We start from the raw sequence: 23,323 nt of genomic DNA, 5'->3' as shown, positions 1-23,323 counted from the left end.
CTGACCCCTGACGATGTCTGAGTGAGTGGGTGAGATGTTGACTACCTCGCCTGGTGTACAGGAGGTCGTGGGTTCCATCCTGACCCCTGGCGATGTCTGAGTGAGTGGGTGAGATGTTGACTACCTCGCCTGGTGTGCAGGAGGTCGTGGGTTAGTGAGTGGGTGGTTGAGCGGGTGAGCGGGCGGGTGAGTTAGCGGATGAGCGGGTGAGCGAGTGGTTGAGTTAGCGAGTGAGTTGGTGAGTGAGCGGGTGAGTTAGCGGATGAGCGAGTGAGCCAGTGGGTGAGTTAGCGAGTGAGTGAGCGGGTGAGCGAGCAGTGAGCGAGTGGGTGAGTTAGCGAGTGGGTGGGTGAGTGAGTGAGCGAGTGAGTTGGTGAGTGAGCGGGTGAGTGAGCGGGTGAGCGAGTAAGCCAGTGGGTGAGTGAGTTGGTGAGCGAGCGGGTGAGTGGGTGAGTGAGTGAGCGGGTAAGCGAGCGGGTGAGCAAGCGGGTGAGCGAGTGGGTGAGTTAGCGAGCGAGCGGGTGAGCGAGCAGGTGAGTTGGTGAGTGAGTGAGCGGGTGAGTGGGTGGGTGAGCGGGTGAGTGGGTGAGCGAGTGGGTGAGCGAGTGAGTGGGTGAGTGAGCGAGTGAGTTGGTGAGTGAGCGGGTGAGTTAGCGAGTGGGTGGGTGAGCGAGCGGGTGAGTGGGTGAGTGAGTGGGTGAGTGAGCGGGTGAGCGAGTGAGCCAGTGGGTGAGCGAGCGGGTGAGCGAGCGGGTGAGCGGTGAGTGAGCGGGTGAGTGAGCGGGTGAGTGAGCGGGTGAGCGAGTGAGCCAGTGGGTGAGCGAGCGGGTGAGCGACTACCAACATATGGCTCCATCTCGCCCACGTAGAGCTCCGTGCAGCTGGCCAGCATGTTGAGTGAGAAGGTGTCATCCCGCCGGAGTCCCAGCGCCTGGTGGGGCGACGAGACGCAGCGAGAGGGTGACGTTGGCATGGTGACGTTGTCATGGTGACGTTGGCATGGTGACGTTGGCATGGTGACGTTGTCATGGTGACGTTGGCATGGTGACGTTGTCATGGTGACGTTGTCATGGTGACGTTGACATGGTGACGTTGTCATGGTGACGTTGTCATGGTGACGTTGACATGGTGACGTTGTCATGGTGACGTTGTCATGGTGACGTTGACATGGTGACGTTGTCATGGTGACGTTGTCAGGGTGACGTTGGCATGGTGACGTTGGCATGGTGACGTTGTCATGGTGACGTTGACATGGTGACGTTGTCATGGTGACGTTGTCATGGTGACGTTGACATGGTGACGTTGTCATGGTGACGTTGTCATGGTGACGTTGTCAGGGTGACGTCATGGTGACGTGGCGAGGGTGACGTGGCGAGGGTGACGTGGCGAGGGTGACGTAGTGAGGGCGACGTTGTCATGGTGACGTAGTGAGGGTGACGTTGTCATGGTGACGTCGCGAGGGTGAAGTTGTCATGGTGACGCAGCGAGAGGGTGACGTTGTCATGGTGACGTTGTAATGGTGACGTGGCGAGGGTGACGTTGTCAGGGTGACGTAGTGAGGGTGACGTTGTAATGGTGACGTGGCGAGGGTGACGTTGTCATGGTGACGTAGCGAGGGTGACGTTGTCAGGGTGACGTGGCGAGGGTGAAGTTGTCAGGGTGACGTTGTCAGGGTGACGTGGCGAGGGAGACGTTGTCATGGTGACGTTGTCATGGTGACGTCAGGGTGACGTTGTCATGGTGACGTTGTCATGGTGACGTTGTCAGGGTGAAGTTGTCAGGGTGACGTTGTCAGGGTGACGTAGTGAGGGTGACGTTGTCATGGTGACGTAGCGAGGGTGAAGTTGTCATGGTGACGCAGCGAGAGGGTGACGTTGTCATGGTGACGTTGTAATGGTGACGTGGCGAGGGTGACGTTGTCAGGGTGACGTAGTGAGGGTGACGTTGTAATGGTGACGTGGCGAGGGTGACGTTGTCATGGTGACGTAGCGAGGGTGACGTTGTCAGGGTGACGTGGCGAGGGTGAAGTTGTCAGGGTGACGTTGTCAGGGTGACGTGGCGAGGGAGACGTTGTCATGGTGACGTTGTCATGGTGACGTCAGGGTGACGTTGTCATGGTGACGTTGTCATGGTGACGTTGTCAGGGTGACGTTGTCATGGTGACGTTGTCATGGTGACGTTGTCAGGGTGACGTTGTCATGGTGACGTTGTCAGGGTGACGTTGTCATGGTGACGTTGTCAGGGTGACGTGGCGAGAGTGACGTGGTGAGGGTGACGTTGTCATGGTGACGTTGTCATGGTGACGTTGTCATGGAGACGTTGTCAGGGTGACGTTGTCATGGTGACGTGGCGAGCACCTTGTGGAAGTGGTCGATGGCCGACTTGAAGTGTCCGGTGAGGGCCAACACGTACCCCAGCGAGGCGTAGGTGGACGAGTTCTGTGGCACAAGCATCATGGCCTGCTGGTGGTACTCCAGCGCCTCCTCATAGCGCCTGCACACGGCGGCGGGGCGGGGGGGGGATCATCCAGTTCACCATGGGAGCGAGCTTGTGAGTGGGTGGGTGAGTGGGTGGGTGAGTGGGTGGGTGAGTGGGTGGGTGAGTGGGTGGGTGAGTGGGTGAGTGGGTGGGTGAGTGGGTGGGTGAGTGGGTGAGTGGGTGGGTGGGTGAGTGGGTGGGTGAGTGAATGGGTGAGTGGGTGAGTAGGTGAGTGGGTGAGTGAGTGGGTGAGTGGGTGGGTGGGTGGGTGAGTGGGTGAGTGGGTGAGTGGGTGGGTGAGTGGGTGAGTGGGTGGGTGAGTGGGTGAGTGGGTGGGTGGGTGAGGGCGTGAGTGAGTAGGTGAGTGGGTGGGTGAGAAGGTGAGGGCGTGGGCGAGTAGGTGAGTGGGTGAGGCCGTGAGTGAGGAGGTGAGTGAGTGCGTGAGTAGGTGAGTGGGTGGGTGAGTAGGTGAGTGGGTGGGTGAGTAGGTGAGTGCGTGGTTGAGTGGGTGAGAGTGTGAGTGAGGAGGTGAGGAGGTGAGGGCGTGAGTGAGGAGGTGATTGGTGCCGGACTCACTGCAGCTTGCGACACACGTGCCCTAGATTGTTCAAAAGAGGCTCCCACTTTTCGGCTGTGACCTGTGACACGCAAACGCACAGGTGAGCGGGTGGTGAGGTGAGTGGGTGGGTTGGTGGTGAGGTGAGTGGGTGGGTTGGTGGTTAGGTGAGCAGCTGGTTAGGTGAGTAAGTGGTTGAGTGGGTGGTTAGGTGAGTAAGTGGTTGAGTGGGTGGTTAGGTGAGTAAGTGGTTGAGTGGGTGGGTTGGTGAGTGGGTGGGTTGGTGGTTAGGTGAGTGGATGAGTGGGTGAGACGGTTGGTGAGCAGGCGAGTGGGTGAGCGGGTGAGTGTGTGGGTGGGTGGGTGAGCGGGTGAATGGTTGGGTGAGTGAGTGGTTAGGTGCGTGGGTGGGCGAGTGGGTGGTTAGGTGGTTGAGTGAGGGGTAGGTAGGTAGGTGAGTGGATGGTTAGGTGAGCAAGTGGGTGGGTAAATGAGTGAGTCGGTGATTGAGTGGGGGGTGAGTCGGTGAATGAGTGGGTAGGGTGAGTGGGTGGGTAAGTGCGTGGGTGGGTGCGTGGGTGGGTGCGTGGGTGGGTGAGTGGGTGGTTGAGTGGGTGAGTGGGTGAGTGGGTGGGTGGGTGAGTGGGTGGGTGAGTGAGTGGTTGGTGGGTGGGTGAGTGGGTGAGTGGGTGGGTAAGTGCGTGGGTAGGTGAGTGGGTTGGTGAGTGAGTTGGTGAGTGAGTGTGTGGGTGGGTGTGTGCGTGGGTGAGTGGGTGGTTGAGTGGGTGGGTGGGTGAGTAGGTGAGTGGGTGGGTGAGTAGGTGAGTGGGTGGGTGGATTGGGGTGAGTGAGTGTGTGGGTGCGTGGGTGGGTGAGTGGGTGGTTGAGTGGGTTGGTGAGTAGGTGAGTGGGTGGGTGAGTGAGTGGGTGGATTGGGTGAGTGAGTGTGTGGGTGGGTGCGTGGGTGGGTGAGTGGGTGGTTGAGTGGGTGGGTGAGTAGGTGGGTGAGTGAGTGGGTTGGGTGAGTGAGCGCGTGGGTGTGTGGGTTCGTGAGGGAGTGCGTGGGTGGGTGAGCAGGCGGGTGGGTAAGTGGGTGGGTTGGTGAGTGAGTACCTCATTCCCTATGGCCTTGATCTTGCTCAGTGCATCTGTAAAATGTTTGTGCGCTGCCTTCCAGCTGCGTGGGGCACAGGAGAGACAAAGGTGGCTGAGACCACCAACACATAGAGACCCGCAACCCACACAGAGACCCAAAGACTCACACAGAGACACAGACTCACCACACAGAGACCCACAGACTCACTCACACAGAGACCCACAGACTCACTCACACAGAGACCCACAGACTCACCACACAGAGACCCACAGACTCACCACACAGAGACACAGACTCACTCACACAGAGACCCACAGACTCACCACACAGAGACCCACAGACTCACACAGAGACCCACAGACTCACCACATAGAGACACAGACTCACTCACACAGTGACCCACAGACTCACCACACAGAGACCCACAGACTCACCACACAGAGACCCACAGACTCATCACACAGAGACCCACAGACTCACCACACAGAGGCCCAAAGACTCACACAGAGACCCACAGACTCACCACACAGAGACCCACAGACTCATCACACAGAGACCCACAGACTCACCACACAGAGACCCAAAGACTCACACAGAGACCCACAGACTCACCACACAGAGACCCACAGACTCACTCACACAGAGACCCACAGACTCACCACACAGAGACCCACAGACTCACCACATAGACCCACAGACTCACCACACAGAGACCCACAGACTCACCACACAGAGACCCACAGACTCACCACACAGAGACCCACAGACTCATCACACAGAGACCCACAGACTCACCACACAGAGACCCACAGACTCACACAGAGACCCACAGACTCACCACACAGAGACCCACAGACTCACCACACAGAGACCCACAGACTCACCACACAGAGACCCAAAGACTCACTCACACGGAGACCCAAAGACTCATCACACAGAGACCCACAGACTCACCACACTGAGACCCACAGACTCACCACACAGAGACCCACAGACTCACCACACAGAGACCCACAGACTCACCACACAGAGACCCACAGACTCACCACACAGAGACCCACAGACTCACTCACATAGAGACCCACCCCACCCGACCCCATGCCCCCTGCAGTGACCTCACTTCTCGTTCTGGAAGGCGACGACCCCCATCTCGTGCAGCACGAAGGGGTCATCGGGGGCGATGCTCAGCGCCTTGCTGAAGAACCGCTCGGCCAGCCGCGGATTGTTGGTGAGGCCGTACTCCAGGCCGATGTACAGGAGCGGCAGGTGGCACCTGGGGTGGCGGGCGTGGCGGGTGGGGGTGAGGAGGAGTGGGTGAGTGGGTGGGTGAGCGTGCGGGCGAGCGAGTGGGTGAGCGTGCGGGTGAGCGAGTGAGCGAGTGGGTGAGCGTGCGGGTCGGTGAGCGAGTGGGTGAGTGGCGGGTGAGCGAGCGAGCGAGTGAGCGAGTGGTTGAACGTACGAGTGGGTGAGCGTGCGGGTGAGCGTGCGGGCGAGTGGGTGAGCGTGCGGCTGAGTGAGCGAGCGAGTGGGTGAGCGTGCGGCTGATTGAGCGAGCGACTGGTTGAGCGTGCGGGTGAGCATGTGCGCGAGTGGGTGAGCGTGCGGGTGAGCATGTGCGCGAGTGGGTGAGCGTGCGGGTGAGCATGTGCGCGAGTGGGTGAGCGTGCGGGTGAGTGAGCAAGTGGGTGAGCGTGCTGGTGAGCGTGCGGGCGAGTGGTTGAGTGTGCGGGTGAGTGAGCGAGTGGGTGAGCGTGCGGGCGAGTGAGTGGGTGAGCGAGTGGGTGAGAGTGCGGGTGAGTGAGTGAGCGTGCGGGTGAGCGTGCGGGTGAGCGAGCGAGTGAGTGGGTGAGCGTGCGGGTGAGCGTGCGGGTGAGCGAGCGAGTGAGTGAGTGGTTGAGCGTGCGGGTGAGTGAGTGGTTGAACGTGCGAGTGGGTGAGCGTGCGGGTGAGCGTGCGGGTGAGTGAGTGGGTGAGCGTGCGGGCGAGAGGGTGAGCGAGCGAGCGAGTGGGTGAGCGTGCGGGTGAGCGTGCGGACGAGTGGGTGAGCGAGCGAGTGAGCGAGTGGGTGAGCGTGCGGGTGAGCGTGCGGGCGAGTGAGTCACCCTCGCATGAGCTGCGCTGCGGTGAAGTAGGCCGCCATAGCCTGGTCGTGCTCACTCTCCACGGCAAACGAGTGGCCAAACGCGATCCACGCCGGGCCAAACATGCGGTCCAGAGAGGTGGACTTACTGTGGGAGGAACGCAGTCACTCACTCACTCACTCAGACAATCACTCAGTCAATCACTCACACTCCATCACTCACTCGCTCACTCACTCACTCAGACAATCACTCACACTCACTCAGTCACTCAGTCACTCACTCACTCAGACAATCACTCAATCACTCACTCACTCGCTCACTCACTCAGACAATCACTCACACTCCATCAGTCTCTCAATCACTCAATCACTCCATCAGTCACTCACTCGCTCACTCAGACAATCACTCACACTCCATCAGTCTCTCAATCACTCAATCACTCCATCAGTCACTCACTCACTCACTCAGACAATCACTCCATCACTCCATCAGTCACTCACTCACTCAGACAATCACTCAGTCAATCACTCACACTCCATCACTCACTCGCTCACTCACTCACTCAGACAATCACTCACACTCACTCACTCGCTCACTCACTCACTCAGTCACTCACTCAGTCAATCACTCACACTCCATCACTCACTCACTCACTCAGACAATCACTCAATCACTCCATCAGTCACTCACTCACTCAGACAATCACTCACACTCCATCACTCACTCACTCACTCAGACAATCACTCAATCACTCCATCACTCACTCACTCAGTCAATCACTCACACTCACACTCCATCACTCACTAGCTCACTCACTCAGACAATCACTCACACTTCACACTCCATCACTCACTAGCTCACTCACTCAGACAATCACTCACACTCCATCACTCACTCGCTCACTCACTCACTCAGACAATCACTCACACTCACTCACTCGCTCACTCACTCACTCAGTCACTCACTCACTCACTCAGACAATCACTCAATCACTCCATCACTCACTCACTCACTCAGACAATCACTCACACTCCATCACTCACTAGCTCACTCACTCAGTCAATCACTCACACTCCATCACTCACTCGCTCACTCACTCACTCAGACAATCACTCACACTCACTCACTCGCTCACTCACTCACTCAGTCACTCACTCACTCACTCAGTCAATCACTCACACTCCATCACTCACTCACTCACTCACTCAGACAATCACTCAATCACTCCATCAGTCACTCACTCACTCAGACAATCACTCACACTCCATCACTCACTCACTCACTCAGACAATCACTCAATCACTCCATCACTCACTCACTCAGTCAATCACTCACACTCCATCACTCACTAGCTCACTCACTCAGACAATCACTCACACTCACACTCCATCACTCACTAGCTCACTCACTCAATCACTCACACTCCATCACTCACTAGCTCACTCACTCAGACAATCACTCACACTCACACTCCATCACTCACTAGCTCACTCACTCAGACAATCACTCACACTCCATCACTCACTAGGTCACTCACTCAGACAATCACTCAATCACTCCATCAGTCACTCACTCACTCACTCAGACAATCACTCCATCACTCACTCGCTCACTCACTCAGACAATCACTCACACTCCATCAGTCACTCACTCACTCACTCAGACAATCACTCACACTCCATCACTCACTCACTCACTCAGACAATCACTCAATCACTCCATCACTCACTAGCTCACTCACTCAGACAATCACTCACACTCACACTCCATCAGTCTCTCACTGACCCAGACAATCACTCAATCACTCCATCACTCACTAGCTCACTCACTCAGACAATCACTCACACTCACACTCCATCACTCACTCACTCAGACAATCACTCAATCACTCCATCACTCACTCACTCAGACAATCACTCAATCACTCCATCAGTCACTCACTCAGACAATCACTCCATCACTCCATCAGTCACTCACTCACTCAGACAATCACTCACACTCCATCACTCACTCACTCACTCAATCACTCAATCACTCCATCACTCACTCACTCAGACAATCACTCACACTCACACTCACTCAGTCACTCACTCACTCAGACAATCACTCAATCACTCACTCACTCAGTCAATCACTCACACTCACACTCCATCAGTCTCTCGCTCACTCACTCAGACAATCACTCCATCAATCACTCACTCACTCAGTCAATCACTCAATCACTCCATCAGTCACTCACTAGCTCACTCACTCACTCAGACAATCACTCAGTCAATCACTCCATCAGTCACTCACTAGCTCACTCACTCAGACAATCACTCAATCAGTCCATCACTCACTCACTCGCTCACCCAGACAATCACTCAGTCAATCACTCCATCAGTCACTCACTAGCTCGCTCACCCAGACAATCACTCAATCACTCCATCAGTCACTCACTCGCTCACTCAGACAATCACTCAATCACTCCATCAGTCACTCACTCGCTCATCCAGACAATCACTCAATCACTCCATCAGTCACTCACTCACTCAATTAGACAATCACTCAATCACTCCATCAGTCTCTCACTCGCTCACTCAGTTAATCACTCAATCACTCCATCAGTCTCTCACTCACTCAGTCAATCACTCAATCACTCCATCAGTCACTCACTCGCTCACCCAGACAATCACTCAATCACTCCATCAGTCACTCGCTCACTCACTCAGTCAATCACTTAATCACTCCATCAGTCTCTCACTCGCTCACTCACTCAGACAATCACTCAATCACTCCATCAGTCACTCACTCATTCAGACAATCACTCAATCACTCCATCAGTCACTCACTCGCTCACCCAGACAATCACTCAATCACTCCATCAGTCACTCACTCGCTCAGTCAATCACTCAATCACTCACAATCACACTCCATCAGTCTCTCGCTCACTCAGTCAATCACTCAATCACTCACAATCACACTCCATCAGTCTCTCGCTCACTCACCCGCTCACCCGCTCTCTCGCTCAGTCAATCGCTCAATCACTCCATCAGTCACTCTCTCACTCAGTCTCTCACTCAGTCTCTCACTCAGTCTCTCACTCAGTCAATCACTCAATCACTCGCACTCCATCAGTCTCTCACTCGCTCACCCAGACAATCACTCAATCACTCACACTCCATCAGTCTCTCACTCGCTCACCCAGACAATCACTCAATCACTCACACTCCATCAGACTCTCGCTCGCTCAATCACTCAATCACTCACACTCCATTAGGCTCTCGCTCGTTTGCCCGTTCGCTCGCTCAATCAATCATTCGCTAAGTCACTCGCTCTCCCACCTGCCTACCTGCTCACCACACACCCACACACACACCCGCCCACCTTACTCACCACACACACACTCACTCACTCACCCACACTCACTCACCCACCCACACACTCACTTACTCACTCACCCACCACCCACCCACCTTACTCACCCACACACACACTCACTCACTCACTCACCCAACCACACACCCACTCACTCACCCAACCACACACCCACTCACTCACCCACACACCCACTCACCCATCTACTCACCCACTCACTAACCCACACACCTACTCACCCATCTACTCACCCACCCACCCACCCACACATCTACTCACCCACCCACATACCCACCCACCCCACACACCCACACAACCACACACCCATCTACTCACCCACCCATCTACTCACCCACACACCTACTCACCAACCCACCCACACACCTACTCACCCACCCACTCACCCACCCACCCCACTCACCCACACAACTACTCAACCCACTCACCCACACACCTACTCACCCAACCACACACCCACACACATACTCACCCAACCACATACCCACACACCCACCCACACACACACATACTGACCCACACACACCCACACATACTCACCGCACTCACCCACACACCGACACACCTACTCACCCTAATCACCCACACACCCACACACCGACTCACCCCACTCACCCACACACCTACTCACCCAACCACACACCCACTGACCCACCCACCCCGCCCACACACCACCCACCCACCCACACACCTTACTCACCCACCCACACACCCATCCCCCCACCCACATACACACACACACACTCACCCACCCACACACCCATCCACCCCACCCACACACCCACACACCCACTCACCCAACCACACACACCACACACCCACCACACACCACACCACACCCACCCACACACCCACACACCCACCCACTCACCCACACACCTTACTCACCCACCCACACACCCATCCTCCCCACCCACACACACACACACACTCACCCACCCACACACCCATCCACCCCACCCACACACCCACTCACCCAACCCAAACACCCACTCACTCACCCACACACCCACTCACCCATCTACTCACCCACTCACTAACCCACACACCTACTCACCCATCTACTCACCCACCCACCCACCCACACATCTACTCACCCACCCACATATCCACCCACCCCACACACCCACACAACCACACACCCATCTACTCACCCACCCATCTACTCACCCACACACCTACTCACCAACCCACCCACACACCTACTCACCCACCCACTCACCCACCCACCCCACTCACCCACACAACTACTCAACCCACTCACCCACACACCTACTCACCCAACCACACACCCACACACATACTCACCCAACCACATACCCACACACCCACCCACACACACACATACTGACCCACACACACCCACACATACTCACCGCACTCACCCACACACCGACACACCTACTCACCCTAATCACCCACACACCCACACACCGACTCACCCCACTCACCCACACACCTACTCACCCAACCACACACCCACTGACCCACCCACCCCGCCCACACACACCCACCCACCCACACACCTTACTCACCCACCCACACACCCATCCTCCCCACCCACATACACACACACACACTCACCCACCCACACACCCATCCACCCCACCCACACACCCACACACCCACTCACCCAACCACACACCCACAAACCCACCCACACACCCACCCACATACTCACACACCCACCCATACACTCAACCACACACCCACCCACTCACCCACACACCTTACTCACCTACCCACACACCCATCCTCCCCACCCACACACACACACACACTCACCCACCCACACACCCATCCACCCCACCCACACACCCACTCACCCAACCACACACCCACAAACCCACGCACACACCCACCCACATACTCACACACCCACCCATACACTCAACCACACACCCACCCACCCACGGACACACACACCCATCCACACACACCCACCCACACACCCACCCACACACCCACCCACTCAACCAAACACCCACCTACATACTCACCCACCCACACACACCCACACACACACCCACCCACACACACACACAGACAAACTCAACCACTCAGCTAACCACACACCCACAAACCCACCCACACACTCACACACCCACCCACACATTCAACCACACACCCACCCACTCACCCACACACCTACTCACCCACCCACTCACACACCTACCCACCCACACACACACTCACACACCTACTCACCCACCCACACACACACCCACACACTGACCCACCCACTCACCCACCCACTCACCCACACACACACCCACACACTGACCCACCCACTCACACACCCACACACTGACCCACACACTGACCCACCCACTCACCCACACACTCACCCACCCACACACTGACCCACCCACTCACCCACACACTCACCCACCCACACACTGACCCACACACTCACCCACCCACACACTGACCCACCCACTCACCCACCCACACACTGACCCACCCACTCACCCACCCACCCACACACTGCTGCTAGCGAGCACCCACTCACGCTCGCACAGAGGGAGCATACAAACTGCGCGCACACAAAGGTGGGAATCGAACCCAGACCCTTAAGGCTGTGAGGCGCAAGCATTTCCACCACGCGCCCGTGCCTCCACCAAGTGGCGGTGGACGTGACTACGGTGCCAGGCTAGGTGCACCGCATCCTAACCTGAGGTATCTGCGGGCGTGTTCGTTCTTCTGCCCAATGACCAGGTAATAGCAGCCGACAGCAAACCACGAGACCTGGCACGGGGAAGGGAGAGAGAGACCAGAGTAGGTGGGTGAGTTGGTGAGTGGGTGGGTGGGTGAGTTGGTGGGTGGTTGGGTGAGTTGGTGAGTGGGTGGGTGAGTTGGTGGGTGAGTTGGTGAGTGGGTGGGTGAGTTGGTGGGTGAGTTGGTGAGTGGGTGGGTGAGTTGGTGAGTGGGCGAGTGGGTGGGTGGGTGAGTTGGTGAGTGGGTAGGTGAGTTGGTGGGTAGGTGGGTGAGTTGGTGGGTGAGATGGTGAGTGGTGGGTGAGTTGATGAGTGGGTGGGTGAGTTGGTGGGTGGGTGAGTTGGTGAGTGGGTGGGCGAGTGGGTGAGTGCGTGGGTGGGCGAGTGGGTGGGTGAGTTGGTGAGTGGGTGGGTGAGTTGGTGAGTGGGTGGGTGGGCGAGTGGGAGGGTGAGTTGGTGGGTGAGTTGGTGGGTGAGTTGGTGAGTGGATGAGTGAGTGGGTGGGTGAGTTGGTGGGTGGGTGAGTTGGTGAGTGGGTTGGTGAATTGGTGGGTGGGTGGGCAAGTTGGTGAGTGGGTGGGTGGGAGGGTGTGTTGGTAAGTGGGTGGGTGAGTTGGTGGGTGGGTGAGTTGGTGAGTGGGTGGGTGAGTTGGTGAGTGGGTGGGTGGGTGAGTGGGTGAGTGGGTGGGTGAATTGGTGAGTGGGCGAGTGGGTGGGTGAGTTGGTGAGTGGGTGGGTGAGTTGGTGGGTAAGTGGGTGAGTTGGTGGGTGAGATGGTGAGTGGGTGGGTGAGTTGATGAGTGGGTGGGTGAGTTGGTGGGTGGGTGAGTTGGTGAGTGGGTGGGCGAGTGGGTGAGTTGGTGAGTGGGTGGGCGAGTGGGTGAGTTGGTGAGTGGGTGGGTGGGTGGGTGAGTGGGTGGGTGAGTTGGTGAGTGGGTGAGTGGGCGAGTGGGTTGGTGGGTGAGTTGGTGAGTGGGTGGGTGAGTTGGTGAGTGGGTGGATGAGTTGGTGAGTGGGTGGGTGAGTTGGTGGGTGGGTGAGTTGGTGAGTGGGTGGGCGAGTGGGTGAGTGAGTGGGTGGGTGAGTTGGTGAGTGGGTGGGTAAGTTGGGGTGGGTGGGTGAGTTGGTGAGTGGGTGAGTGGGCGAGTGTGTGGGTGGGTGAGTTGGCGAGTGGGTGTGTGGGTGAGTTGGTGAGTGGGTGGGTGAGTTGGTGGGTGGGTGAGTTGGTGAGTGGGTTGGTGAGTTGGTGAGTGGGTGGATGAGTTGGTGAGTGGGTGGATGAGTTGGTGAGTGGGTGGGTGAGTTGGTGAGTGGGTGAGTGGGCGAGTGGGTGGGTGAGTTGGTGAGTGGGTGGGTGAGTTGGTGAGTGGGTGGGTGGGTGAGTTGGTGAATGGGCGAGTGGGTAAGTGGGTGAGTGGGCGAGTGGGTTGGTGGGTGAGTTGGTGAGTGGGTGGGTGAGTTGGTGAGTGGGTGGATGAGTTGGTGAGTGTGTGGGTGAGTTGGTGGGTGGGTGAGTTGGTGAGTGGGTGGATGCGTTGGTGAGTGGGTGGGTGAGTTGGTGGGTGAGTTGGTGAGTGGGTGGGTGGGCGAGTGGGTGAGTTGGTGAGTGAGTGGGTGGGTGAGTTGGTGAGTGGGTGGGTGAGTTGGTGAGTGGGTGTGTAAGTTGGTGGGTGAGTTGGTGAGTGGGGGGAGTGGGTGAGTTGGTGAGTGGGTGGGTGAGTGGGTGGGTGAGTTGGTGAGTTGGTGAGTGGGTGGTGAGTTGGTGGGTGGATGAGTTGGTGAGTGGGTGGGTGAGTTGGTGAGTTGGTGGGTGAGTTGGTGGGTGAGTTGGTGAGTGGGTGGGTGGGCGAGTGGGTGAGTTGGTGGGTGGGTGGTTGAGTTGGTGAGTGGGTGGGTGGGCGAGTGGGTGAGTTGGTGAGTGAGTGGGTGGGTGAGTTGGTGAGTGGGTGGGAACGTTGGTGGGTGAGTTGGTGAGTGGGTGGTGAGTTGGTGGGTGGGTGTGTAAGTTGGTGGGTGGGTGAGTTGGTGAGTGGGTGGGTGGGTTGGTGAGTGGGTGGGTGAGTTGGTGAGTGGGTGGGTGAGTGGGTGGGTGGGTGAGTTGGTGAGTGAGTGGGCGAGTGTGTGGGTGGGTGAGTTGGTGAGTGGGTGGGTGAGTTGGTGGGTGAGTTGGTGAGTGGGTTGGTGAGTTGGTGAGTGGGTGGATGAGTTGGTGAGTGGGTGGGTGAGTTGGTGGGTGGGTGAGTTGGTGAGTGGGTGGGTGGGCGAGTGGGTGGGTGAGTTGGTGAGTGGGTGGGTGAGTTGGTGAGTGGGTGGGTGAGTTGGTGAGTGGGTGGGTGAGTTGGTGAGTGGGTGGGTGAGTTGGTGAGTGGGTGGGTGGGCGAGTTGGTGAGTTGGTGAGTGGGTGGGTGAGTTGGTGAGTGGGTGGGAACGTTGGTGGGTGAGTTGGTGAGTGGGTGGGGGAGTTGGTGAGTGGGCGGGTGATTTGGTGGGTGGTTGGCTTGGTGGGTGGGCAAGTGGGTGGGTGGGCGGTTGGACGAGTTACCGAGTGAATGGTTGAGTGGGTGGGTGAGTTGGTGGGTGAGTGGTTGAGTGAGTGGGTGGGTGAGTTGGTGGGTCGGTGAAAGGGTGGGCAAGTGAGTGGGTGGGCGAGTGAGTGGGTGGGCGAGTGAGTGGTTGAGTGAGTGTGCGAGTGAGTGGGTGAGTGTGTGAGTGAGTGAGTGTTTGAGTGAGTGTGTGAGTGTGTGAGTGAGTGTGTAAGTGTGTGAGTGAGTGTGTGAGTGTATGAGTGTGTGAGTGTGTAAGTGTGTGAGTGAGTGTGTGAGTGTGTGAGTGAGTGAGTGTGTAAGTGTGTGAGTGAGTGTGTGAGTGTGTGAGTGAGTGTGTGAGTGAGTGTGTAAGTGTGTGAGTGAGTGTGTGAGTGAGTGTGTGAGTGTGTGAGTGAGTGTGTAGGTGACTGAGTGTGTGAGTGTGTGAGTGAGTGTGTAGGTGAGTGAGTGTGTGAGTGAGTGTGTAAGTGTGTGAGTGAGTGAGTGGGTGAGTGTGTAAGTGTGTGAGTGAGTGTGTAAGTGTGTGAGTGAGTGTGTGAGTGTGAGTGAGTGAGTGTGTGAGTGAGTGTGTGAGTGTGTGAGTGTGTAAGTGAGTGAGTGTGTAAGTGTGTGAGTGAGTGAGTGTGTCAGTGTGAGTGTGTGAGTGAGTGTGTGAGTGTGTGAGTGAGTAAGTGTGTGAGTGTGTGAGTGAGTGAGTGTGTGAGTGAGTGTGTGAGTGTGTGAGTGAGTAAGTGTGTGAGTGTGTGAGTAAGTGTGTGAGTGTGTGAGTGTGTGAGTGAGTGAGTGTGTGAGTGTGTGAGTGTGTGAGTGAGTGTGTAGGTGAGTGAGTGTGTGAGTGTGTAGGTGAGTGAGTGTGTGAGTGTGTGAGTGAGTGTGTAAGTGTGTGAGTGAGTGAGTGGGTGAGTGTGTAAGTGTGTGAGTGAGTCTGTAATTGTGTGAGTGAGTGGGTGAGTGTGTAAGTGTGTGAGTGAGTGTGTAAGTGTGTGAGTGAGTGTGTGAGTGAGTGTGTAAGTGTGTGAGTGAGTGAGTGAGTGTGTGAGTGAGTGAGTGTGTAAGTGTGTGAGTGAGTGTGTGAGTGTGTGAGTGTGTAAGTGTGTAAGTGAGTGTGTGAGTGAGTGTGTGAGTGTGTGAGTGAGCGTGTAGGTGAGTGAGTGTGTGAGTGTGTGAGTTAGTGTGTAGGTGAGTGAGTGTGTGAGTGAGTGTGTAAGTGTGTGAGTGAGTGAGTGGGTGAGTGTGTAAGTGTGTGAGTGAGTGTGTAAGTGTGTGAGTGAGTGTGTGAGTGTGTGAGTGAGTGTGTAGGTGAGTGAGTGTGTGAGTGTGTGAGTGAGTGAGTGTGTAAGTGTGTGAGTGAGTGAGTGGGTGAGTGTGTAAGTGTGTGAGTGAGTGTGTAAGTGTGTGAGTGAGTGTGTGAGTGTGAGTGAGTGAGTGTGTGAGTGAGTGTGTGTGTGAGTGAGTGTGTGAGTGTGTGAGTGTGTAAGTGTGTGAGTGAGTGTGTGTGTGAGTGAGTGTGTGAGTGTGTGAGTGTGTAAGTGTGGAGTGTGTGAGTGTGTCAGTGTGTGAGTGAGTGTGTGAGTATGTGAGTGAGTAAGTGTGTGAGTCTGTGAGTGAGTGAGTGTGTGAGTGTGTGAGTGAGTGTGTGAGTGAGTAAGTGTGTGAGTGTGTGAGTAAGTGTGTGAGTGTGTGAGTGAGTGAGTGTGTGAGTGTGTGAGTGAGTGTGTGAGTGTGTGAGTGAGTAAGTGTGTGAGTGTGTGCGTGTGTGAGTGAGTAAGTGTGTGAGTGTGTGAGTGAGTGTGTAGGTGAGTGAGTGTGTGAGTGAGTGTGTAAGTGTGTGAGTGAGTGAGTGGGTGAGTGTGTAAGTGTGTGAGTGAGTGTGTAAGTGTGTGAGTGAGTGTGTGAGTGTGTGAGTGAGTGTGTAGGTGAGTGAGTGTGTGAGTGAGTGAGTGTGTAAGTGTGTGAGTGAGTGGGTGAGTGTGTAAGTGTGTGAGTGAGTGTGTAAGTGTGTGAGTGAGTGTGTGAGTGGAGTGAGGTGAGTGAGTGAGTGTGTGTGTGTGAGTGAGTGTGTGAGTGTGTAAGTGTGTGAGTGTGTGAGTGAGTGTGTAAGTGTGTAAGTGAGTGTGTGAGTGAGTGTGTAAGTGTGTGAGTGTGTGAGTGAGTGTGTGAGTGTGTAAGTGTGTGAGTGTGTGAGTGAGTGTGTAAGTGTGTGAGTGTGTGAGTGAGTGTGGTGAGTGAGTGAGTGTGTAGAGTGTGTGAGTGAGTGTGAGTGTGTGTGTGTGTGAGTGTGTGTGAGTGTGTGAGTGTGTAAGTATGTGTGAGTGTGTGAGTGTGAGTGTGTGTGTGTGAGTGTGTGATGAAAGTGTGTAAGTGTGTGATGATAGTGTGAGTGTGTGAGTGAGTGTGTGAATGTGTGAGTGATTGTGTGTAAGTGTGTAAGTAAGTGAGTGAGTGTGTGAGGAGCTACTCACTGAGTTTGCAGGGTAAAGGTCCACGAGCTTGTGAGACAAATAGAACAACTCTGAAACAACAACAACAACAACATCATCAACAACAATATCATCAACATCAACAACAACATCAACAACAATATCATCAACAACAATATCATCAACAATAATAACGATATCAATATCAACAACACCATCAACATCAACAATATCAACAACATTAACATCAACAACATCAACAACAATATTATCAACAATAACAACGATATCAACATCAACAATATCATCAACATCAACAACAACATCAACAACATCAACAACAGTATCATCAACAATACAACGATATCAACAACAATATCATCAACAACAACAATATCATCAACAACAATATCATCAACAACATCAACAACAATATCATCAACAACAATATCATCAACAATAACAACGATATCAACATCAACAACACCATCAACATCAACAATAGCATCATCAACAACATCAACAACATTAACATCAACATCATCAACAACATCAACAACAATATCATCAACAATAACAACGATATCAACATCAACAACACCATCAACAATATCATCATCAACAACATTAATATCAACATCATCAACAATATCATCAACAACACTAACATCAACAACATCAACAAGAGCAGTGGTTATTATTAATATTAACATTCAGAATAAGAATATTCATTTAGACTGCAACAGGAGGAAATCCAAAAAGCTACGAAGCTCTTTGCCACGAGATGTTCCAGTAAGGGGCACAGGGTCAGACAACGACAATTCTCACAACCACGATAGGAGTGCAAGGTATAGGATATGTAAACACATCACCTAAAGAGTACTTTCGTTTTATCATACCAGGTAAACTCGAGTAGCAGCAGTAACAGCAGTAGTAGCAGTATAAGCAGCAGTAGTAGGTGTAGTAGCAGTAGTAGCAGTATAAGCAGCAGTAGTAGATGTAGTAGCAGTAGTAGCAGCAGCAGTAGTAGCAGCAGCAGTAGTAGTAGCAGTAGTAGGTGTAGTAGTAGTAGTAGCAGCAGTATTAGCAGCAGTAGTAGCAGAAGTAGTAGTAGTAGCAGCAGTAGTAGCAGCAGTAGTAGCAGTAGTAGCAGCAGTAGTAGCAGCAGCAGTAGTAGCAGCAGTAGCAGTAGTAGCAGCAGTAGTAGCAGTAGTAGTAGCAGTAGTAGTAGCAGTAGTAGCAGCAGTAGTAGCAGCAGTAGCAGCAGTAGCAGCAGCAGCAGTAGTAGCAGCAGTAGCAGCAGCAGCAGTAGTAGCAGCATTAATAGTAGTAGTATTAACATAGTAGTAGTATTAACAGTAGTAGCAGTAGTAGTAGCAGCAGCAGTAGTAGTAGCAGTAGTAGTAGCAGTAGTAGCAGCAGTAGTAGCAGTAGTAGTAGCAGCAGTAGTAGCAGCAGTAATAGTAGTAGTATTAACAGTAGTAGTATTAACAGTAGTAGTATTAACAGTAGTAGTATTAACAGTAGTAGTATTAACAGTAGTAGTAGTATTAACAGTAGTAGTATTAACAGCAGTAGTATTAACAGTAGTAGTATTAACAGAAGTAGTATTAACAGCAGTAGTATTAACACTAGTAGTATTACCAGCAGTAGCAGTATTAACAGTAGTATTAACAGTAGTAGTAATAACAGTAGTAGTAGTATTAACAGTAGTAGTATGAACAGCAGTAGTATTAACAGTAGTAGTAGTAGAAGTATTAACAGTAGTAGTATTAATAGTAGTAGTATTAACAGTAGTATTAAACAGCAGTAGTAGTAGTAGTATTAACAGTAGCAGCAGTAGTAGTATTAACAGTAGCTGTATTAACAGCAGTAGTAGTATTAACAGTAGTATAAACAGCAGCAGTAGTAGTAGTATTAACAGTAGTAGTATTAACAGTAGTAGTATTAACAGTAACAGCAGTAGCGGTAGTATTAACAGTAGCAGTATTAACAGTAGTAGTAGTATTAACAGTAGTATTAACAGCAGCAGTAGTATTAACAGTAGCAGCAGTAGTAGTAGTATTAACAGTAGCAGCAGTAGTAGTAGTATTAACAGTAGTATTAACAGCAGTAGTAGTATTAACAGTAGCTGTATTAACAGCAGTAGCAGTAGTATTAACAGTAGTATAAACAGCAGCAGTAGTAGTAGTATTAACAGTAGTATTAACAGTAGTAGTATTAACAGTAGCAGCAGTAGTAGAAGTATTAACAGTAGCAGCAGTAGAAGTATTAACAGTAGCTGTATTAACAGCAGTAGTAGTAGTATTGACAGTAGCTGTATTAACAGCAGTAGTAGTATTAACAGTAGTAGTATTAACAGTAGTAGTATTAACAGTAGTAGTAGTATTAACAGTGGTATTAACAGTAGTAGCTGTATTAACAGCAGTAGTAGTATTAACAGTAGTATTAACAGCAGTAGTAGTAGTATTAACAGTAGCTGTATTAACAGCAATAGTAGTAGTATTAACAGTAGCTGTATTAACAGCAGTAGCGGTAGTATTAACATTAGCTGTATTAACAGCATACAGAGAGACAGAACAAGCAAACGACCTCCTCCTGTACACCGGGCGAGGCAGTCAACATCTCATAGTGGTGACGCACCATTAGTCTTGCAGAGTTCCACAAGGACTCCGATGTGGATGGGCAGGCAGGAGGAGTGGTAGGGGTCCTTGCTCATGATCCTGCGTGGACGCACGGCACAAAGGCGAAGAACCCCCGTGTAGCTTCTACCAGACTGTTGGGGCAAGTGCTGTTCGTGGCAGTGTGCTGTTCGTGGCAGTGCCTGTGACAGCAGGCACTGTGACAGCAGGCCCTGTGACAGCAGGCACTGTGGCACACGAGGGGGTGGGTGGCCAGCACCACGCCTGGCTGGTAGTCCTGTTTGTGTGTGCGTGTGTGTCTGTGTGTGTCTGTGTGTGTGTTTGTCTGTGTGTGTGTCTGTGTGTTTGTCTGTGTGTGTGTGTCTGTGTGTGTGTCTGTGTGTGTCTGTGTGCTGTGTCTGTGCTGTGTGTCTGTTTCTGGGGTGTGTGTGTGTGTCTGTGTGTGTCTGTGTGTGCTGTGTGTCTGTGACTGTGTGTCTGTGTGTGTGGTTTGTCTGTGTGTGTGTTTGTCTGTGTGTGTGTCTGTGTGTGTGTCTGTGTGTCTGTGTGTGTGTTTGTCTGTGTGTGTGTGTCTGTGCGTGTGTGTCTGTGCGTGTGTCTGTGCGTGTGTGTGTCTGTGTGTGCATATGTCTGTGCGTGTCTCTGTTTGTGTGTGTCTGTGTGTCATTGTGTGTCTGTGTGTGTGTCTGTGTCATTGTGTGTCTGTGTGTGTGTGTGTCTGTGCGTGTGTGTCTGTGTGTGTCTGTGCGTGTGTGTCTGTGCGTATGTCTGTGCGTGTGTCTCTGTTTGTGTGTGTCTGTGTGTCATTGTGTGTCTGTGTCATTGTGTCTGTGCGTGTGTCCGTGTGTGTCTGTGACTGTGTGTCTGTGACTGTGTGTCTGTGTGTGTGTGTCTGTGTGTGTGTGTCTGTGTGTGTGTCCGTGTGTGTGTGTCTGTGTGTGTGTCCGTGTGTGTGTGTGTGTGTCTGTGTGTGTGTCTGTGTGTGTGTCTGCGCGTGTGTCTGCGCGTGTGTCTGCGCGTGTGTCTGTGTGTCTCTGTTTGCGTGTCTGTGTGTGTGTGTCTGTGCGTGCGTCTGTGTGTGTGTGTGTCTGTGTGCGTATGTGTGTCTGTGTGTGTCTGTGCGTCTGTGTGTGTGCCTGTGTGTGTGTCTGTGTGTGTGTCTGTGTGTGTCTGTGTGTGTCTGTGACTGTGTGTGTGTGTCTGTGTGTGTGTGACTGTGTGTGTGTGTGTCTGTGTGTGTGTCTGTGTGACTGTGTGTGACTGTGTGTGACTGTGTCTGTGTGTGTGTCTGTGTGACTGTGTGTGACTGTGTGTGTGTGTCTGTGTGTGTGTGTTACACACGCCGATGTGAGAGTGTAACAGGCAGGGAAGTCACAGTTGTAGTAGTGCCTGTGTGTGTCTGTGTGTGACTGTGTGTGACTGTGTGTGACTGTGTGTGTGTGTTACACACGCCGATGTGAGAGTGTAACAGGCAGGGAAGTCACAGTTGTAGTAGTGTCTGTGTGTGTGTCTGTGTGTGTGTGTGTGTCTGTGTGTGACTGTGTGTGTGTCTGTGTGTGACTGTGTCTGTGTGTGTGTGTCTGTGTGTGTCTGTGTGTGTGTCTGTGTGTGTGTGTGTGTTACACACGCCGATGGAGCGTGCCACTAAGAGGTGGGGCCTTACCATCAGCCCCACCAAAACTAAGCACCTGCCTGGGTATTTTGTACCATCGGACACTCCACCCCCACAACTCCCAATCGGTGATGGGGCAGTTGTGGAGAGAGTGGAGAGTTTTCCCATACCTGGGCAGTGTGCTTATGACTGGCTCCAGTTTAACAGCAGAGGTCTCACTCCGAATCAGTCGAGCGGCAATATCTTTTCATCGGTTGCGTAACGCTGTGTGGAAGCTACCTGGTCTGTCGCTCCGCACTAAACTTCAGGTCTTCTCGGCCACGGTCATTCCCTCCCTTCTCTACGCTTGCGAAACGTGGAACCCCCCTAATGGAACATCTTCGCCGGTTAGAAACATTTAGGCTGGCCTGCCTACGATCCATCCTGGGTTTAACCAGACTGGATTGTGTGAGGAGCTCACAAATCCTTGAAAGATCTGGGCAGGGTCCCATCGGTGAGCTCCTCCGGCAGGCAAGGCTGCGATGGCTGGGTCATGTAGCCCGCATGCCCAGCCACCGCATGCCGAAACAGCTTTTGTTTGGCCGGATTGAGGGGGCTAAGCGGGCGCGGCACGGGCTAGAGAAGAGATGGAGTGATGTGGTACAGGAGGACGTGGAGCTGAGTGGACTTGCCGATGACTGGTACCAGCGGTGTCAAGATCGGCCTCTGTGGAGGAGGCTCGTGAAGGATGCTACTGGGCAGTTGGAGGCAGTCGCCCTCCAACAACAACGGAGGGCGGAGGAGCGACGCTCACAACAGCGAGCGGAGCGCCGGGTGGCTAAAGCACAGCAGGTTGGCACAGTAGGGGGCACAGGTGGTGCATCAGCCAGTCATCTCAGTCAGTCGACCCGTGGCACCTGGGTCTGCCCCGTGACCTCCTGCCAGCGGGCGTTCGACACTTCACGTGGCCTCAGGGTGCACATAGCCTGGCACAAGCGTCGTGGTGACGTCACCGCCACTTAGTGGCGAATGGCGGTTGTTGTTGTTGTTGTGTGTCTGTGTGTGACTGTGTGTGTGTGTGTGTGTTACACACGCCGATGTGAGAGTGTAACAGGCAGGGAAGTCACAGTTGTAGTAGTGTCTGTCTGTGTGTCTGTGTGTGTCTGTGTGTGTGTGTCTGTGTGTGTCTGTGTGTGTGTCTGTGTGTGTGTGTTACACACGCCGATGTGAGAGTGTAACAGGCAGGGAAGTCACAGTTGTAGTAGTGTCTGTGTGTGTGTCTGTGTGTGTCTGTGTGTGTGTGTCTGTGTGTGTCTGTGTGTGTGTGTGTGTTACACACGCCGATGTGAGAGTGTAACAGGCAGGGAAGTCACAGTTGTAGTAGTGCCTGTGTGTGTCTGTGTGTGACTGTGTCTGTGTGTGTGTTACACACGCCGATGTGAGAGTGTAACAGGCAGGGAAGTCACAGTTGTAGTAGTGCCTGTGTGTGTCTGTGTGTGTGTGTCTGTGTCTCTGTGTGTGTCTATGTGTGTGTGTGTCTGTGTGTGTCTGTGTGTGTCTGTGTGTGTGTGTGTCTGTGTGTGTCTGTGTGTGACTGTGTGTGACTGTGTGTGTCTGTGTGTGTGTGTGTCTGTGTGTGTGTGTGTGTTACACACGCCGATGTGAGAGTGTAACAGGCAGGGAAGTCACAGTTGTAGTAGTGCCTGTGTGTGTCTGTGTGTGTGTGTGTCTGTGTCTCTGTGTGTGTGTGTCTGTGTGTGTGTCTGTGTCTCTGTGTGAGTGTGTCTGTGTGTGTGTCTGTGTGTGTGTGTCTGTGTGTGA

At 53.6% G+C, this 23,323-nt stretch overlaps 1 protein-coding gene across 4 annotated transcripts in view; it reads right to left on the bottom strand.

The window, feature by feature from the left end:
- CDC16 (cell division cycle 16) overlaps nucleotides 1-23,323 on the bottom strand; it is an 82,123-nt gene that overhangs the window by 5,057 nt on the left and 53,743 nt on the right. For 3 of the 4 annotated variants that reach the window (XM_076058372.1, XM_076058373.1, XM_076058374.1), the window contains 9 exons: nucleotides 19,913-19,992; nucleotides 17,312-17,361; nucleotides 12,261-12,334; nucleotides 6,233-6,358; nucleotides 5,251-5,403; nucleotides 4,148-4,211; nucleotides 3,055-3,116; nucleotides 2,358-2,493; nucleotides 841-931 (listed from right to left, as the gene is read on the bottom strand). In XM_076058372.1, the coding sequence (XP_075914487.1) occupies nucleotides 841-931; nucleotides 2,358-2,493; nucleotides 3,055-3,116; nucleotides 4,148-4,211; nucleotides 5,251-5,403; nucleotides 6,233-6,358; nucleotides 12,261-12,334; nucleotides 17,312-17,361; nucleotides 19,913-19,992 (836 nt within the window). The remainder of the gene's footprint in view (nucleotides 1-840; nucleotides 932-2,357; nucleotides 2,494-3,054; nucleotides 3,117-4,147; nucleotides 4,212-5,250; nucleotides 5,404-6,232; nucleotides 6,359-12,260; nucleotides 12,335-17,311; nucleotides 17,362-19,912; nucleotides 19,993-23,323) is intronic. The other variant, XR_012931604.1, reaches the window with a different exon arrangement.

Source organism: Petromyzon marinus (assembly GCF_048934315.1).
Source record: "Petromyzon marinus isolate PM22_M1 ecotype Great Lakes invasive population chromosome 70 unlocalized genomic scaffold, UKy_Petmar_22M1.pri1.0 chr70_unloc.4, whole genome shotgun sequence".
In the NCBI taxonomy this organism is placed as follows: domain Eukaryota; kingdom Metazoa; phylum Chordata; class Hyperoartia; order Petromyzontiformes; family Petromyzontidae; genus Petromyzon; species Petromyzon marinus.
This window is presented reverse-complemented; position numbering and strand designations above follow the sequence as displayed.